Source organism: Babesia bigemina, assembly GCF_000981445.1.
Source record: "Babesia bigemina genome assembly Bbig001, chromosome : I".
Taxonomy (NCBI): domain Eukaryota; phylum Apicomplexa; class Aconoidasida; order Piroplasmida; family Babesiidae; genus Babesia; species Babesia bigemina.
This window is the reverse complement of record NC_027216.1, coordinates 613175-630517: the sequence shown is the minus strand read 5'-3', so window position 1 is coordinate 630517 and position 17343 is coordinate 613175. Positions and strand designations below refer to the sequence as shown.

At 59.1% G+C, this 17343-nt stretch overlaps 11 protein-coding genes across 11 annotated transcripts; 4 read left to right on the top strand and 7 right to left on the bottom strand.

Annotated features, from left to right (window-relative positions):
* Positions 1 to 10: 10 nt before the first annotated feature.
* Positions 11 to 1236, bottom strand: BBBOND_0102860 (Ser/Thr protein kinase, putative; the record flags this gene model as incomplete). Its single annotated transcript, XM_012910695.1, has 4 exons — positions 11 to 731; positions 766 to 837; positions 875 to 969; positions 1063 to 1236. The coding sequence occupies 4 exons, from the start codon at positions 1234 to 1236 to the stop codon at positions 11 to 13; spliced, it is 1062 nt and encodes a 353-aa protein (XP_012766149.1).
* A 253-nt stretch (positions 1237 to 1489) lies between these two features.
* On the top strand, positions 1490 to 2236 carry BBBOND_0102855 (hypothetical protein, conserved; the record flags this gene model as incomplete). Its single annotated transcript, XM_012910694.1, has 1 exon — positions 1490 to 2236. The coding sequence occupies one exon, from the start codon at positions 1490 to 1492 to the stop codon at positions 2234 to 2236; it is 747 nt and encodes a 248-aa protein (XP_012766148.1).
* BBBOND_0102850 (hypothetical protein) lies at positions 2228 to 3829 on the bottom strand (the record flags this gene model as incomplete). Its single annotated transcript, XM_012910693.1, has 3 exons — positions 2228 to 2354; positions 2390 to 2479; positions 2517 to 3829. The coding sequence occupies 3 exons, from the start codon at positions 3827 to 3829 to the stop codon at positions 2228 to 2230; spliced, it is 1530 nt and encodes a 509-aa protein (XP_012766147.1).
* A 1056-nt stretch (positions 3830 to 4885) lies between these two features.
* On the bottom strand, positions 4886 to 5526 carry BBBOND_0102840 (hypothetical protein; the record flags this gene model as incomplete). The annotated part of the gene is made up of 2 exons (XM_012910692.1): positions 4886 to 5418; positions 5502 to 5526. 2 exons carry the CDS (start codon positions 5524 to 5526, stop codon positions 4886 to 4888), a joined length of 558 nt encoding a protein of 185 aa, XP_012766146.1.
* Positions 5527 to 5801: 275 nt separating this feature from the next.
* BBBOND_0102830 (hypothetical protein) lies at positions 5802 to 6544 on the bottom strand (the record flags this gene model as incomplete). The annotated part of the gene is made up of 4 exons (XM_012910691.1): positions 5802 to 5891; positions 5928 to 6239; positions 6277 to 6369; positions 6413 to 6544. 4 exons carry the CDS (start codon positions 6542 to 6544, stop codon positions 5802 to 5804), a joined length of 627 nt encoding a protein of 208 aa, XP_012766145.1.
* A 152-nt stretch (positions 6545 to 6696) lies between these two features.
* BBBOND_0102820 (hypothetical protein) lies at positions 6697 to 8536 on the top strand (the record flags this gene model as incomplete). The annotated part of the gene is made up of 2 exons (XM_012910690.1): positions 6697 to 7614; positions 7667 to 8536. 2 exons carry the CDS (start codon positions 6697 to 6699, stop codon positions 8534 to 8536), a joined length of 1788 nt encoding a protein of 595 aa, XP_012766144.1.
* Positions 8537 to 8741: 205 nt separating this feature from the next.
* BBBOND_0102810 (DNA topoisomerase, putative) lies at positions 8742 to 10901 on the bottom strand (the record flags this gene model as incomplete). Its single annotated transcript, XM_012910689.1, has 1 exon — positions 8742 to 10901. The coding sequence occupies one exon, from the start codon at positions 10899 to 10901 to the stop codon at positions 8742 to 8744; it is 2160 nt and encodes a 719-aa protein (XP_012766143.1).
* A 156-nt stretch (positions 10902 to 11057) lies between these two features.
* On the top strand, positions 11058 to 13435 carry BBBOND_0102800 (hypothetical protein, conserved; the record flags this gene model as incomplete). Its single annotated transcript, XM_012910688.1, has 4 exons — positions 11058 to 11309; positions 11440 to 11583; positions 11619 to 11773; positions 11809 to 13435. 4 exons carry the CDS (start codon positions 11058 to 11060, stop codon positions 13433 to 13435), a joined length of 2178 nt encoding a protein of 725 aa, XP_012766142.1.
* Positions 13436 to 13446: 11 nt separating this feature from the next.
* Positions 13447 to 15467, bottom strand: BBBOND_0102795 (hypothetical protein, conserved; the record flags this gene model as incomplete). The annotated part of the gene is made up of 2 exons (XM_012910687.1): positions 13447 to 15313; positions 15349 to 15467. The coding sequence occupies 2 exons, from the start codon at positions 15465 to 15467 to the stop codon at positions 13447 to 13449; spliced, it is 1986 nt and encodes a 661-aa protein (XP_012766141.1).
* A 202-nt stretch (positions 15468 to 15669) lies between these two features.
* BBBOND_0102790 (26S proteasome regulatory subunit, putative) lies at positions 15670 to 16778 on the bottom strand (the record flags this gene model as incomplete). The annotated part of the gene is made up of 5 exons (XM_012910686.1): positions 15670 to 15903; positions 15940 to 16265; positions 16303 to 16437; positions 16474 to 16570; positions 16632 to 16778. 5 exons carry the CDS (start codon positions 16776 to 16778, stop codon positions 15670 to 15672), a joined length of 939 nt encoding a protein of 312 aa, XP_012766140.1.
* A 136-nt stretch (positions 16779 to 16914) lies between these two features.
* Positions 16915 to 17286, top strand: BBBOND_0102780 (hypothetical protein, conserved; the record flags this gene model as incomplete). The annotated part of the gene is made up of 1 exon (XM_012910685.1): positions 16915 to 17286. The coding sequence occupies one exon, from the start codon at positions 16915 to 16917 to the stop codon at positions 17284 to 17286; it is 372 nt and encodes a 123-aa protein (XP_012766139.1).
* Positions 17287 to 17343: the final 57 nt, after the last annotated feature.

Sequence of the window (17343 nt, the reverse complement as noted above, 5' to 3'; positions counted from 1 at the left end):
TGTCCCTATGTTACACCGATCCGGCATACTCGGCGGCGTAGCTGCGCACTTGGTTCACGAACATATTGGAGTGGTAGCGCTCGGCGTTGCGCGAGCGCAGCCACTGGTGCTCCAGCACGGTGGCGGCGTCCGCCCGCCTCCCCGCATCCTTTTCGAAGCACATGTTGCAGAACCGTATGAACGCGGGGCTCGCCTCGTTTATACGGCTACGCCCGTGCCTCTCCACCAGGATGCGGTACCACTCGTGCGTTTGTACGCGCTCCAACACACAGTTGACGGGCTCCTGGGTCGTCGAGCCGAAGGGCGGGAACCCGAAGAACAGCTCGAACGCCAACACCCCCAGCGCCCAGATGTCGCTTTTGTGGTTGAAGTCTCCGAATTTGCCCCTGTTATTGTGCTTGCATGCGGCCTGCTCCGGCGACCAGTAGTCGTAGGTGCCCCTCATGTGGCTGATGGAGCCCTTGCCGTTGCCGACGTGCGCCGACAGGCCGAAGTCGGCCAGCTTGCAGCTGAAGTTGTGGTCCAGCAAAATGTTTTCCGGCTTGATGTCCAGGTGCGCGATGTGCTTGTCGTGGCAGGTCCGAATGGCCCACGTGACCTCGAACAAAATCTCAGCCACCCGCTGCTCTGGGAGCCTCTTGTGCTGGTGCAGGTGGGTGTAGAGGTCGCCGTGGAAGCAGTACTCGAGCACGATGCAGACCATAGACTCCGTGTCGAACCACGTGTATATGCTGCGGCGTATGCATGCAGCAATAACAGCCTCACCTTACGATATTGGGGTGCCTCAGGTGGCTGTGCAGCTCTATTTCGCGCTTGAAGATGGCCTCCTGTTTGCTCCTGCGAAGCGTTAAGAAGGTCGCCTGCTGCAACCTACTGCACGAGCAGCGCTTTGGAGATACACTTGATCACACATATGAACCCAGTGCGTCTCTCCCGTGCCAGGAAGACCTGCCCGTGCGCTCCATCGCCCTGCGAGCCGGTGAAACCGTGCATACGCCAATGTGTAACCGGTGTGTGCCCCGAGGTACCCAGCTAGCGTAACATCCAGTCGCGTACACCTACCACTATTCCACCGATGTCGAAGTCGTCGATGGTGAAGCCATAGGAATGCAGCGAGCTGCGGCCGGCGAGGTCCAGGAGCGGAGCGCTGTAGGTGCTTTCCCGGCGACAGTCCGCGCGCGGGGTCTCCAGGCAAATCTCACCATCGGCAACTTGCGCTGGATGCTCTCGCGGCATATTACATGAGTCGTGGCTACTACAAACCGAGTTGCCTCCCCGGTGGCACACCCCCGCCTTCCAAGCGCCACAAATCACCACGAGAGCGCGCGTCCGTTGGAGGCTAGACGGGCAACGGCCGCACGGAATCGATCAGCGCCAGCGATGGCAACGTAACACATCGATGTTGTATGTTGATGTGCGGTGCAGAATGATATTATTGGCGCTATATTGCGAGTGAACGACTCCCTGAGCGGGCGCGGATAACGCTGCCATGTCTACGTACTTCCCGAAGAGCCTGAAAAACAAGGCTAAGAGCACGCTACCTGTCGTCAGGCAATCGCTGCTGCTGCCGCGCCTGCGCCCGGCGAAATCGCTGTACGATACCGCAAATGTTCACCCCGTGCTGAGCAGGGGATACCCGGTGTTCGACACCATTTTCGACACCCTGAACGACAAGGCCAGCGGGCTGCGCAAGTACAAGCCGAAGGAGGAGCGGCCTGTCGTGCGCACGGACTACAATGCCGAGAATATGCACGAGATGAACCACAGGTTCAGGTTCAAGTTGGCAGGCACGTTCAACGGTGAGGTCCCCTCTCCACCACCACCGCCACATGTTTCGGCAGCGAAAAGCTTCGAAAGCGAGCTCGAGTCGTACTGCAATCAGCTGTTCTTGGTAGGCTGGATCAAGTGCCGGCGCTACTTCGCCATTGGTCACGTAGGTGCAGCCCCCGTGTTGAGGCCCATCCCGCAGTTGCAGGGCAACGTCATCGCAACTAGCTACATGAAGCGCTGGATGCAGATCTCCGGCGCGAAGAGCGCGCATTTCAACAGCGCCGTGTTTTTCGACGAGAATTATGCGATACCAAAGTTGGACTACCAGGAGCTGACGGTGGTGCGGGACTACCGCAAGCCCCAGAAGAAGGCCCAGCATCAGCGCGCCGTAAGTGCACCGACATCAGTGGTGAAAATGACGCCGCAGGTCGAGGAGCGCCGAGGTGTTCACGGGCTGCTAGCATAGCCGGCGGGCCCGGCGCATGACCCGGCGCCTGACGATGAAGCTGCCGCACTGCGCCACAAACAGCGACGCAATCACGAGGTACATCAAGGTCGTCAGCACTACCGGGGTGTAGCATCGCCTGAACTGGTTTTAACTCGCCGCGGCACAACCTACCCTGTGGCTGGGTCGAGCCACTTGAAGGCCCAAATTCGGCACGAGGGCTGCAGGCAGTAGTTCAGCTCCGGCAAGTACGTCTGATCTCCGCTGCAGCCTAATGATTTTCGTTAATGCGGTCACTTACACACATTGCACCGGGGGGACGCAGATCTCGTTCGACGTTTCCACAGGCCTCTTGTGCACGAAGCCCACACGGTGGCCTTTCGTGTCGACAACCACCTGCAGCGACTCCAGCACCTTGTACCCGAGCTTGATGCTGGGGCGGTTGGTGAACAGCAGGGGCGAAGGCGTGTCCTCGTCGGGGACGACGCACAGTAGGGGCGAGCCTCCGTTGTCCAGCAGCAGGTGCTGCAGCGGTATCCGGACGACCTGGTCGTCGGAGTCGTAGCGCAGCTTGAATTCAATGGCTGGCAGCTTGGCGACCTCGCCTCGACGTATGGCGCACATTTTCGGCGGCTGCTTGTCGTAGCAGCCTTCCTCCACCGGCAGCTGTGCCATGAGGCTGAGCCAGAAGTTCAGGGGGAGCACCAGGCACTGCGACGCCACGTCAACAGCTACCTGCCAGTAGCCCGACGTCCTCCCGAAGAGGTTGACGCCGCACATCGACATCCCGTGCGCCGTGAACTCTATGGACGCATCGGTGAATATGCCGCCCACCTGCCGACGCTCTCCCCAGAGCACATCATCCGCATTGACGGAATCATGGCCCAGCTTAATCTGGCTACCTGCTGACGCAGTTCCGCCGTGGCCAGCAGCGTCTCCGTTCAAGTCGATCACGTAGAGCCCGTGGTACTTCACCAGCAGTTCATCCCATATGGATTGTTGCCGACAACCCATGGAGCCCCCAGCGATGCCGAAAAAACCGCCTGCCTCAGCGTTGACGGGCATATGCGATCCAGCGACGACCTTGTTGGCCAGCTTCACTGGCACCCGCTGGAACGTCGCTGGATCTGGCAGCTCGGCGTCGCTGAAGGATACCTTCTCGAAGCCCTCGATCGTCTGCATCGAGTGGCTGACTCCATCGGCACTGAAGTCGGTCGTCGTCGTCGTAACTATGTACTCATGCGATTTTACCTCGTGGCACTTGAAGTCGCTCTTCCCGGGCACGCAAACGTCACCGTTGTAGCACCACGTGGCCGTTTCAGACGACTTTGAATCGTAGCACTGTGATTCAGTCGCGGTTCTGGGGCAAGCGGAAGTTCCCTTCTCGAAAAGCACTATGCCTTCGAGGGTGGAGACCAGCTTGAGCGACAGTGCCTGGGCTCCTACGTGCAGCTTCAGCCTGTAACCGAGATTTGGCAAATAGTCAAGCTTCAACGCATCGTTCGAAGCGCCTAGGTCCACGGGAACATCTGCGTCGGCAAACGCGAACGATGTCCATTCTGAGACCGCAACGACCGACAGCAGCCATCTCACGACGGCAATGCGCAGTCTCATTGTATTTCACCCTTGAGGGGACTGTGCATTTCTAGTATACGCTTCAGAAATCGTTACACTGCGAAACGTAATGGCGATAATGCCCGAGTGAAACGGCTGCTACGATGTGTTGGTGTCTAGCCCAGTAAGACAGGGTGTTGTGAAACGATGCACACCTTCTGGATGTGTAGGGCGTTCCGTATAGTAACAACCGCAATATCGCATGTCGTGGAATCCCGTTATGTTGGACGCGAGCTGTACTTAAACGGCACGAGGCGGTGTGTACGTCGGCGCAGTCCAAGACACATAGACATACAACTGCCTTCAACGCGCGGAGTTGAATGAGATATACTCACTCTGATAATATTTAACAGCTACGGCAGCTTTCAAATGATCGAGGCGTAACATCTGGAGACCTATACTGTCGCACCAGTGCGCATTTCTGTCACCGTATTAAAGTAGAGTACGGCGCAATTTAACGTTACACATTCGTCAGCTAACACGTCCGGCACGAGGTTAGACTGCTACGAAGGCTAACACCGGCTGGCTGCATTTTGGAATGCGGTCCGGCGGCATCCAGGAACACTCGGATTTGCCGCTTTGTATGCCACGTCGAAGGTTGCTAACGCAGTCAGAGTCCCAGAATCACGTTAAAATAGACTAAAACTGCGCTAAAAGGCGGCGCGGTGGTGTCTATATACTTTTCGGTAAGTATTCAACTGTCTCCCACCCGGCACCATGGACGCCACCATTAACGTTGCGCCTGAGGCCTCCTCAAGCCCACAGCGTAGGAAGTATCGCACTTCGGAGCTCTACGACACCATGTACGATGGACCGACCGTTAAAATGATCCGTGAATGCAAGTTTTGCACCACTCCCTTCTGGTATTTCATCAACAACATGAAGGGAAGCCAGTTGCTTATGATGATTTTGCTCATGCTGTGCGGTCCGGTGGGCGCGCACTTGCTGTTCCAGATCGTTTTCCCCTACCGTCAACCGCTGAGCTTTATTATGACGACTACATCCGGAACGGCTGTATGGTTTGTGTGCTACGCCTTGGGTTGCACCTGCGCAGGTTTATTGCTGTTTGGTGAAGCGATGGAGATTCTCAGATACGCCGATGCGACGTTTTGGCTTTACTATTACCGCAAGAAGGAGGAGAATGCGAAGCAGGCAAAGGCTAAGGCAGAATTGGAAGCACGCGAAGCGGGATCGGTCGACGAGAGCGCGCCCGCACAAAGCGACGCTGAACCTGACGAGTCGGATGCTCCATTCAGGCTCAGAGGTGCCCTTATCCGCTACGTTTTCAAGTTCCAGACGAACAACGTAATGCAGGACGGAGAGTTTCCGGAATTGACGCCATGTCAGTGGTTCATGCGGGCCACGTGGCTGGAACGCTTTTGCCACATTTTCTTCTCCCTGCGGTGGTTGGCGGCGTCGTTCGTGCTGATGGTGGTTTTCGTCTACAACTACACCTGGTTCTTCATGAATATCAGCAGCAATATTCTGATGAGCGACTTTTACTTCTGCATGTTGCAGTTCGTGAATGGCATGTCGCACGTTACCATGGTTTACATGGGATGGAAGATTGCCCTGGTTCTGTTCGATCTCTGGAGCAAGTCTAGGTCGGCAAACCTCAGAAGTGACTTCCTGCGCATTTTCCACCCTATTCCGGACGGCCTGCGCTACATACCGGACCCCAAGTTCGCTTTCCTCATGGACGGCTGCCCATGCTCCTACGTCGCTCCCGAAGCACTTTCGTTGCCGCCCGCGTACGAGCAATCTACGCACTTCCACAGCTACTATGCGCACGTCTTCAAGAGCATCTTTTGCTGCGTCGCACTACTTGTTGTTTCTGTATCCGCTGCTCACTCCTTGGCCGCAGGAATCATGTATGTGTTTACCGCTACAACCAAACAGATCGAGACTTTTATAGCTGTACTGCAAAGGGAAAAAACTAATTACGAAGCAATACTTGAGTTTGGCGCAAGGTTTAGAGGAGGTACTGTTTAGGGATCTCATCCCTCAGTGCATTGCTCTCAAACAGCTCTTTAATAATGTCGTGGCCGCCAATCAGTGTACCCTGCGGCAACATGCGCTAGTAACACATCAGACCTACGTTTACGTATAGCTGGGGATAGGTTGGCCAGTTGGAGTACGCCTTGAGTTCCTCGCGCAGCTCTGGGTCCTCGAAAATGTTGTAGCTCTCAAAATCGATCTTGGACTCGTTGAGCATGTTGACCACCGCGCGGCTGAAGCGGCAGAACGGCTCCTTCTTCTCCCCCTTCATGAAAAGCAGAACGGGGTGCGTGGCGATCAGTCGCTTGATGCGTTCCAACACCGTCTCGCCGGGCGCCTTGTTCCACCCCCTGACGGCAGTGACCAACATTGAAGTTGAGCACCCTTGCAGCCTGTTGATCTCCTTTCCACCCTGAACACCCGTCTGATAAGGTCGACTCGTTGCCTACCTCGAAGAAGACGAAGCAGGGTGCTCCATCGATGGCGATGTCGCTGCCCACGGCGCTGTGTTCGATCGAGTCGAAGGCGATGTTAGGGAAGTCCTACGTCGTCCATATAGCGCACGTATCTGTCTGGCAGGCGTACCTCGCGCAGCGATTCAATGACTGTTTGGAGTTGTCCGTGGCCCTGGTAGCTCGGATCAGCGACGTAAAGCACTAGCTTGCCGGGATGGCGCGCCAGGACGGCGGAGATAGAAGATTCGGTAGAAGCGGCCATGGTGTCGAAAAAAATTCGTCTTATGCGAGCGAGCCGCGTAGACACCACTGGGTAGAGCGCCCGCATACACATCAACGGGCACGCTACGTTTCCACACCTTTCTCGCAAATCTTTCGTAGCAACCTCGACGACAGTAGCGTTATTATTTGGTCATGCTTCGTCACGTGTTGACGCTGTCGTCCGCTCCGCTGAACTTGGCACGGGGAGCGCATAACTCGCGCAGCTTCTCTTCTGCCGTCAACTTCGGCGCCTTCCACGCGAAATGGTGGGACATTGACGGTCCCATGGCCGTGTTGCACGACTACAACTACGTGAGGGTGCCATTCATCGCGAAATCGTACTCGTTGCTCGAAAACAGCAACGCCGCCGGGCCCACTCCGGAGCCCAAACTGCCATCGGGATTCCTCAGCGAACGTCTGTTCAAGCACGCTGAGGAGCGCTCTAAAATACACCTGGAAACAGTGCTCGGAGGGTTGCGAGTACTCGACGTCGGCTGCGGCGGGGGGATCCTGAGCGAGTCGTTGGCGAAATCCGGGGCTCACGTGGTTGGCCTGGACCCCTCTAGGGAGCTGATTCAGGTGGCCGAGCACCACCGAGAGCAGGACTTTGCGACATTCAGCAAGCGATTCGGGCTCCGTGACGACAGGTCTAAAAACGTGCAGTACCTTGCGTGGACTCTGGACGACTTCGCCAGCAGCGCCGAAGCTCGGAACTTCGACATCGTCGTGGCGTCAGAGGTGCTGGAGCACGTGCCCAATTCGTCGAAACCCTCATTCGTCGAACAACTGAGTCGAGTGGCGCGACCAGGGGGGCTGGTAGTCATCACCACGCCGGGACGCACATTGAAGTCGTGCCTGGTCAACATCGTGCTTGCAGAAAGGGTGTTCCAACGCGTGGCTCCGGGCACGCATCAATACGACCTCTTCATAGCCCCCGATAAGCTGCGCGAAATCGCACGAGACCACGATCTAACTGAGATACACAGACAGGGTCTGTTCTACCTGCCATTCAGCCGGCGCTTCATCCACCTCTGCACGTGTGACTTCCTCTACATGATCGCATTCCGGAAGGCTTGAGTACCAAGCGTATACAATGTCGTTCATCGCAAGGCTGGCTAGGCAGCGGCCTGGTGAGCCCTTTGACCCGTGCCATGACTCGAGGATCGCCACCAACCCGGTATGCCCAACTCCCATCTCAGTGATGCTAGCTCAGGAATACTCCGATTCTACGACTCCGCCAGAGCCACCGCGGTGCGCTGTGTGCTCGTCGCAGCTGACCTTCCTGATCCAGCTGGGGACACCGTACAGGGACACCCACGTGCGTACTCTATACGTGTACTTCTGCCCTGCGCATTCGGAGCAGAGTGAGGGGTGGCGCGTATTCAGGTACACCGTGGCCAAGCAAGTTGTGCAGGTGCAGAAACAGTCCGCCTTTGACGAGATGAACTCGCTGTCGAGCTGGGTTGATGACCTGCAGCTGTTTCCCACAGGTCCCGTGGGCGGCAAGCAGAAGAGCGCATCGAGGGCGGCGCGATCAGCTGACGACGATAACGAAGCGTATCGCGTATTAGTGGAGGAGGATTTTCTCACTCCCCTAAGTTTCCCGGTGGGCGGACCGGAGGCCTCGCGGCTGTTCGAGGCCTACAAGCAGCGCGACCCTGCCGACGTCGACGAGGAGGACCACATGGACCTGGATGCCATCAGGCAGACTACCAGCGCAGTCGATTCACAGGACCCCGACAGCGAAGCTTCGTCTGACGAATCTGACGAGGTGCAAGCGGACCCGATGCTGCTGGAATTCCAGTATTACGTCACCATGCGCCCGCACGCGGTAGGTGGCCGCCGCGGCCAACGCGCTCACGATTTCCCCAGGTGCTGCGCTACCAGTGGAACGGTAAACCGCTGCTGCTGCACGCGAGCTTCACGTTCAACCGGCGCTGCAACCGCTGCGGGGCGGAGTGCGCCTTCGAGTTCCAGCTGCTGCCCGCGCTAGTGCAACACATGTAAGAGGTTGAGTTCACGTTCTGAAATCCGCTGCAGCGGCCGGAAACTGACACGCCGAGCGGCGATGCACATCGCATCGGTACTATTCTACACGTGTAGGTCAGACTGTGCTGGTCAACACGCTCTGCAGGCAGAGACGACTGCGAAACCGGGTCGCCCGGACTCGAGGAACACGCGGCGGTGATTCTTTACGTCTAAAACACGTAGTCCGCACTAGCGTACATGGCCCACGGGAACTTCGTCCGTAAGCTCTTGTTGAAAATTTTCTCGATCGGCACTTCGTACCGCTTACAAAACGCCACGGTGATGCGCGGGTCCATGTAGTTGATCTTGGAGGTGCCCAGGGCGACGGTCTTGTTGTCGTCCTTGATGCGCATCTTGATGGCGTGGGTTTTTTGGCGCTTGGTGGCCGCCTCCAGCTTCCGCTGGCACGACTCCAGCTTCATGCCGGGGCGCGTCGCGGGCTTGCGTGGGTTGCCCTTCGCGTCGACCGCCTTGGACTTGAAGCTGAACGGCTTGTCCTGCTTGCCCTCCAGGTACTTAATATAGGCCTTGAGCTCGGCGATGTCCTCCTCGATGGACTCCGCCTGCGCCTGCATCTTGGACATCGACGTCTCGTGCTGCTTCGGCACGCTACGTTGATGGTTGCACAGAATAGCCACGCGGCGGTTGGCCTCGTTGTAGAAGCTGATGAGCTCCGTCACGTCGCCGACGTCGACGGAGACCGGCTTGTCCAGCTCCTCGTCGCCGCCGCCCTTCTCCAGCAGCACGCCGCGCTCCAGCGCCTTGGGCACGCGCAGCCTGCGCAGCTGCCGGCACAGCGTCACTGACGCGTTGTAGGTCCTGAAAACCTTGGCCGTCAGGCCCGCCATGAGCTCCTTCAGATAGTCGTTCAGCTTCGAGGTGTTGATCTTGTCGAATATGTCCTCCGACGGCTTCTTCTTGCAGAACTCGGCCAGGTTTCGGCACGCCACCTCGTCGATGGTCACGGTCTGGAAGTAGCGAATCGAGTCCTTACCCAGGAAGTCGAGGGTGATGGTATTCGGCCTGCTGTTGAACTTTATGTGCTCCACTCGCAGGCTGCAGCAGCCGACGGTGTCGGCCTCCTCGGCGTCCTTCTCGCCGCCAACCCTGAGCGCCAAAAAGTCGATGAGGTAGGTCGCGGTGCCGAGCTGGCGATCCACCATGTCAGACGACCGCATCTTCGCGTGGTAGTCCTTGCGGACAGTCTCGATGTGTTTCTTCAGTTCACGGGCCTTGTTGTACTTCAAAAAGTCGTGCAGCCCCTTGAACTTGGACTGCGCTGCGGGGTACATGTACTTGAACTGGTCGTTGACGGAGTCGCGGTAGTAGGCCAGCCAGGTCACCGAGCTGTCGTGGAACACGTCGGACCAGCAGTGGCCGTCGCGCTCGAACATCTCCACCTTCGGCACCGGCGCGTCCTTCGACACGTTCAGCACCACGCTGCCCGGGAAGATGCGCGCCTTCAGCAGGCCCTGCTTCGGGTGCAGCCCGCGGCCCTTGAACAGCCCCGGGGGCTCCATCCGGTTGGAGCTCACCTTTTCGCGGATCCAGTCCACCAGCGCGTAGCCGTAACGGTGCTCCCTCTTGGCCGTCTCCTCCTTCAGCGCCTTGTAGTACTCCTTGTTCTCCTTCTTCTTCTCCTTCTCAGCCTCGAGGTGCGCCTTGATGTCCGAGAAGTCGCAGTCCGTCAGGCGGCCGCGGCGGGAGCGGATCACGTGCCCCTTGGGCAGCATGCCCACGAAGGTCTCCCAGAAGTTGCGCTTGTAGATGTCGCTCTCCTCGTAGGGCGTGCCGATGGACTGCGCCCAGAAAGTCGCCACCTCCTCCAGGTCCGGCGTCAGCGGCACGACCTCGCCCTTGAACTTGATCGGGATGCCGTGCGGCTGGTATTCGGGGGTGAATATCATGCCGTTGTGCTCCAGGTAGTCCCAGTGGCTGCTCTGGTTCTCGTACTTGAGGATCTTCTCGATGTCGAAGTCCTTGTCTACCTTCTCCCACCACCGGTCGATCGGCTCTACGATGTCCTCGGTGATGGCGAGCTTCTCCCGCGGCTCCGTCTTCACCTTCACCGTGTCTTTCGGCGGCAGCGCCACCAGCTTGATGGGGACGGGGCTCGATTCCGGGTCCTCCTGCTTCAGCAGGAGCACATCCTTCGGCGGCGCAGGATCCGAGGAGACAGCGGGGGCGCCGCTGTGCTTCTTGCTCTCATTTTCGAGCTCGTCGAAGTTCCTCGCGGGCAGCCGCTTGATCCGGGGGATCCTGTCGGTGTCGTCGACGGACACATTGGCGGCACTCGCCGCCGACGGCTTCGCATCGCTGTTCTCCGCCATGCGTGATGGGCGACTAGAAAACGGCTGTATGCGGCGCGAAATTGCCACACATCAATGTGACATGCGTATCCGCTATTACAGACGCCTGTTTCACGCAGGCTGGTGTGCCACGCCGCCGAGGTCGTCTGCGGACGTCAGACCAGCAGGCAGCTGAAAATGGGCAACGACAACCACCACGAAGCCCGTCGACGAATCTACGTCCTTACGACGGCTGAAATGTGCTCATTTGGCGGATCGGACAGCGCGCCGCGCGGTGCGGCCTTCTTGGGTGTGTTCGCCCTGTCTAGTGCACGCGGCCACTCGCCCGACCCTCGCGGCGCCGGCAACTTGCCACAAGCCAACTTTTGGAAGCAATGGTTTCACAGGATGGAGAGCGGGAAAATATGGCGACAATTCTGCGCACAAAAAGTGAGTTGACGCGCAAAAGCAGCCTGTGTAAGCGTCGCGAGTAGACTGCGTTACCGCGTCCACCGCACTCGATCTCGCTATCGACGTTGTCACGGCGCGCGCATATTCCTGCCGTCAAAAAATTGTGCAGATACTCAAGAGGATGCGCGCGGATCGCTTTGGCACGCTCTTCGCCCACCCCGTGCTGGAAGCCAGTGATTCCGTAATCACGCCGGCTGTCAAGGAGGCGTACCGAGCGATCATCGCCAAGCCGATGGACTACAAGACAGTAAAGGTGAGGTTGCCGCACACGGCTTACACGAGCTGCAGGCCAAACTGGACAATGGCATATACATGACGCCGGACGAATTCAAGGACGACATGCTGCTCATCTACGACAACTGTATGCGCTTCAACCCGCCCGTGGGGGTCAACAAGTGGATTTACGATGCCGCGGAGACCAACAAGGCGAAATTTGAAAAAATGTGAGTTCGGCGAAGCGCCCACACATGCGCTGCAGGTGGGAGGCGTCGCAGGATAAGGTTGAGCGGCTTCTGGCAAAGGCCAACGCTCAGAGGCAGCGGGGGAAACACAAAGCGCAGTACAGCGCGAGCATGAATGTAGACGACGACGTTAGCCACAAGAAAGCCGCCGCAACTCTTAATGTCTCAACTCTAGACACGGCCGTCCCAGCGACCGCGCCGCTGCGCGCCGTGTCCGACACCGCACAAACGGTCACCACAGTGACGGATAACACCTCAGAACCAGCCAGTTCGGTCGCTGCTGAACCCACCGCTGTCGCAACAGGCGGCCAAGCAGCAGCGACGCAGTCAGTTGAGGCGGGAGCGCCGCAGCAGGCGTCCTTCAAGTTCACGTTCAGGGTTAATTTGCAGGCCGTACAGGAGTACAAACAGCGGCTTGCAGCCAAGGCTCGACAGGCAGTGCCGGCGGAGCCTTTACCCGAGCACCTCCCGCAGGAGGCCATCACTATTCCGGACGCACCGGAGCCGCTGCCCGCCGCCCCGGAGCTGCCGCCTGAGGCTGCGGCCACAGTAGTTGAGAGCGCCGTCCCGCGCGACGTGACCCCCAACACCTTCTTCTACGATGAGACTCCGCACATGCCCGAGGTCGACATGGATGAAACCGTCGCCGTGTCGGAAGTCGACCTGGACAAACTGCCACCTATCGCATCTCGTCGTGAGAACAGCATCCTGCGCGTGAACTGGCTGTCGGAAAATGAGTGCAACCAGCTCTTCCCTCATTGCAGCATCATCGGGCTCCACGAGCGCAAAAAGCACTACAACGTCAGCGACCTGGCGCTGAGGTGCGTCTACAACGAGCTCTACATGAATGAGAGCGGCAAGCGCACCGAGAGGACCACGCGGGAACTCATAGAGTCCACTGTGAAAGAGGACTACACGATGAAACACCACAAACTCATCAATTTCTTGCTCGAGAAACCCGCGGAGACCCCGGTACCGACCCCGTGCACCCTCCACGAGTTCGGCGAGGGGGACGCCAACAGCCTGACGGACGTGGAGTGCTACGCCCCGTCGCCGCGCGACCACGACACCTTCCGCGACAGCACCGAGACGCTGCTGTCCGCCCGGTCCGACGACCACGACTACGACGATCGCACCCCAAGGGCGCAGACGCTGCGCATCGAGCTTCCCACCGAAGCCACCATCGGAGTCGGCGCCGCTGCCGAGCGCGTGCTGCTAAAGAACGGGTTCAGGAAGGTCAGCATCGCGAAGTGCACGATCAAGTGCGCCGACGAGCTCTCCTTCACGAGCGACAACTCGGGCTACTACAAGCTGGACGAGTCCGAGTTCATGTACCACACGGCCATCATGCGCCACCTACGACTGTTCCTGGTCAACTGCGGAACTGTGTACATTGACATCACGCGGCGCACGCCGCCCCTGGCCGAGCTCATCCTCAAGCACGGCATGACCTCGGAGGTGCACGACCTGTACCTGGAGTCAAAGTGCCGCGTGCAGAAGAACCTGGCGTTCTTCCAGCTGCCGCACGCCGGCTGCATCTCGTACGCCGCCAACGTGGACGTGCTGTGGCGGATACAGACCGTGACCAGCGCGCTGCCCAAGCCGCTTATCGTGCTGCACCTAATATGCAGGGACATGAACTAAAAGCACATTATTCACGCAACGCGACTCTTCATGAAGCTGACGAAACGCTCTGCGTAACGTTCGGGAGGGGTGCACGACACCCCCGGGTTGTTGAACGTCCTCAGGCGACGCCACGCGTACTCGAGGCGCTTTCGCACGTCCCATTCCGTGAGCACGTCGATCAGGCCGACGAAGTACAGCCGGTCGCGGTTCTTGCCCATGAAGCACGACATCTGCCTGGGGTCGGGGTCCTGCTGCCAGTTCACGTCGTCATCCGACATCGAGCGGTAGTGGATGCCCAGCAGCAGCGAGTAGTCCATCAGCATGGACTTGGAGAGGAAGTCGACGTCGCGCTGCAGCGTCTCGAACAGCGCGCTCGAGCGCGACTCCGACAGCTCCATGAACTCCTCCAGCTCCACCATGTCCAGATCCTTCAGCGCCACCGTGTGGTCCTTGCGCTCGTGGAGCGGGACCGACCGACCCACCCAGGAACCCTTCAGGTCGAAGCGGCGGTGGATGGCGACGGACGAGTAAAACACGTTGTTCATAATGATAAAGTACGTCGTCGACCCGCCGCGCTTGCACTGCGTGATGGAGAACAAACCGACGAGACGCGTGATGAGCGTCTGGGGGTTATCCCGCATGTGCTCGTAGTAGCTGGGCAGCCACCTCTGCACGAACTCCGCAGTCTGCCGCGTCACGGTCTTCAGCACCAGACGGCCGTTCGCCGTAAAGTAGAACAGCGCGCCGCTGTTGCCCTCCGACAGCAGCTCCGAGAGCGTGCTTAGGTTGCCCAGCATCATGTTGCCGACCAGGTGCTCGGGGCCCACCGACTGGATGTACTCGTCCTCCGACAGGTTCATCAGCTTGCGCAGACGCTTGAACACCAGCGGCGCGTGCTCGGTGAAGATTATCTTGTTGGGGTCGTCGTCCCGCCGGAACTGGTGCCGGTCGTCGTGCTCGACGAACTTCAGCGACGGCATCAGCCCGGAGATGGTGTCCGGCAGGATGGACAGCGTAACTTTGTCGGTGAAGTCGGCCGGTATCAGCTCCCTGGTCACGTCGCCGATGTCCTTGCGAGCGGTGAGGCCCAGGCCGACCATCACGTTGATCACGTCGTTCCACCGCTCGTGACCGAAGTAAACGGCGAGGCCACGACGGGGAGACAGCCACGGACGCGAAACGCCCTGCGATTTCAGCGGAAGCGACTCATCAGTGTCGCTATCGTGGTACCTCCTGCGATGCTGCGTCGTCCGGTTGATGTACGTCCTCTGCCTCCTGAGGTTGAAGTCCTCGGACCCGCACTTGGTAAAGGGCCGGCAGGCGGGGGAGATTTCCACCGGCAGCTTGCCGGGCACAATGGACGCCTCCACTGCGTATCTTCGGCAGGGCGCGCCCATAAGCTCCACGAACTCCTTCGAGCAGTGGACAGCGCGCTCGAAGTCGTGCTGCGTGATGCGCGCCACGCCGTCGATGCAGATGCTGGAGTTTTTCTTGAACACGTTCTCCACGTGCTCCGGTGACGGGTTAGGCACCGACTGGCCGGTGAGGACGTTCCGGGTGGTCCGGATGTCGTTGACGATGCGCGTGAACGACTTCAGGTCGATTCCGGACGGCTCGGGGGGGGCGTCTCCCTCTTTCATGGAGATGGTGCCCGCCTCCTGGCGGCTCGGCGTCTGCAGAATACGGAAGCTGAGCTCGAGGCGACGCTTGTCCGAGCCGATGAGCATAATCAGCACCGCGCGGGTGAAGTCGACGACGTTCAGGAACCCATCGTTGTCGTAGTCGAACGCGAAAAAAAGGCTCTCCGCCAGAAGCTTGCCGAATAGACCCAGCAAACCCAGTGATTCCCGAAATTTCGGTAGCGATATCAGCCCGGTGGGCGCAAGACGGCGGAAGCTGCACATCTATGGACACCGGCGTCCCACACTTACCGTTCATAGATGGACTTCACGCCGACTCGGGAGCAGTTCAGATCCTTCAGCACCTCAAGCAGGTGCTCGACAGGCACGCGGGCGGGGAGTCCGCGCCTGCGGGGCGCGCAAAAAGGCATATCAAACGCTCATTAACGCTACTCGTGAGATGCGGAGTTCGGCAGGCTGATCTGCCAAAAAAGTGGCCTTCCACAGCAAGGCCGACAATACGTCACCCGTTTTTTCCAGGTGCCGCCAGCAGTAGCGCACGACGCACCGAAGCGCTGACTCGCTCACGCCACTACTCCCCAACGCCTAACACATGCAACTAGCAATGTGATATTAAAACATTTCCACGCCGAGCATGGTGCCAAATGTGTCCAAGGAATTGTCCTTAAGCAGCGTGCTTACGTGGTTCTCGATGTGCAGCTTAGCGTTCAGCTTCCCCACGTTGGCCACCGCGAGCTCGTCAGGCGTCGAGGTGATCTCCTGCTTGATCGACTCGTCGTACCGTTCACACAGGTTCTTGATGTTGCGGACGATTTCGCGGTTGTCCGCCCTGCGCTGCGCGAAGTCCTGCGGAACGTCGGCGCATGGTACACCGCCACCTACCCGGACGCGCAGGTCGTCGACCCACTTGTTGCGGTTGAAGCTCAGGAGCATCTGCGTCTCCAGCACGCTGCGCCGATAGTTGATGACGATGCTGTAGTAGTTGCGGTTGAGCCCGTGCACGAGGGCGATGATGGTGGGCTTGTTCAGGTGGCCGACGTTGCTCGTCGTCTGCCGCGCCTCGTGGCCCAGCATTATCAGGTGCGGGCTGATCAGGCGGAAGCAGTCGATCACCACCTTGCCCTTCACCGACTGGATAGGGTCGATCACGATGCCCACGGCGCGGGGATTCAGCTGCTCGAAGCTCTGCTGGGTGTTCACGTCGGTGCCTGCAGCAGTGTGATCACGCGGCGCCCGCCGGCGTACCCGAAAACCAGCACCCGAAGCCGGGGTGCGAGTGGTACCAGCCGACGACGACCTCCGGCCGCCCAGTGCGCCGCAGCTGGTCCTTCATCTCGGTCTGGTAAACAGGGTCCACCGCCTCGACGCTGACGCTGTTACCTGCACATCTCTCACGCGTAGCACACACTCACGTACCAGATTGCGGCATGGAGAAGACGTCCACCACCACGATCGTGTAGTCGTCCACGAACTCGCCCAGCATGAGACCCATGACCTCCATCGGGACGCCAGCCTGCAGCGGTGTAAAGCCCTCGTCGGCGCGCGGCGCTGTACCAGCCGAAGGTGTAACCTACCCTGCCGTGCTTCAGCATCTTGAGCAGGGCCAGCGACGAAATGTACACCTGCTCCGATGTGTCGGCCAGGGGACCGTACGGCTGAGCGTGCCGAGTCCCGCCGAACGAACTCAGCAAGTTGTGGTAGTTGCGGCCGGCGTCGCCCATTTTGTGGAAAAAGAACAAGTGCGTCGCGCGGCGCCCAAGCAGCGCATCGAGCACCCACAGACAGCAGCCGGATCCGCGGTTGCCTTCCGTACCGGCAGCCCGCACTGACTATAACGGCGGCCGATACATGTCCTGCATGGCACTGTGGCGTCGAATTTGCGCCAGGTACTCAAGTTCCAGCGAGGTACTGGAAAAGGGACGACGCGCCCTGGAGTTGCTGAAGGTCGACGCGCAGCGACTACGCAACAACCGTGACGTCGTCGTTTACACGCGCAACCGAGTCTGCCCCGACTGCAAACGCAAGGTGTGCGTAGAGGAACCGGAGTTCGCGGAAAACACCTGCCCGGCGGCCTGGCGCCACCTCCACGGCTTCTCGCAGCGGTGTCCGTGTCCGCTCATCGGAGTTATGCAATTCACGAGGTTCGGCAAGCTGCGACTTGAGCTGCGTGCGCGTCTTGAGGCGAAAGCGGCAAGTGCGGAGCAAAAGCAGGAGGGAGCTGCGTCGTAGCGGCGCTGTGTAGCTGCAGTTGCGTTAGTGTACCATCCCATTTCGGTTATGCTTGGA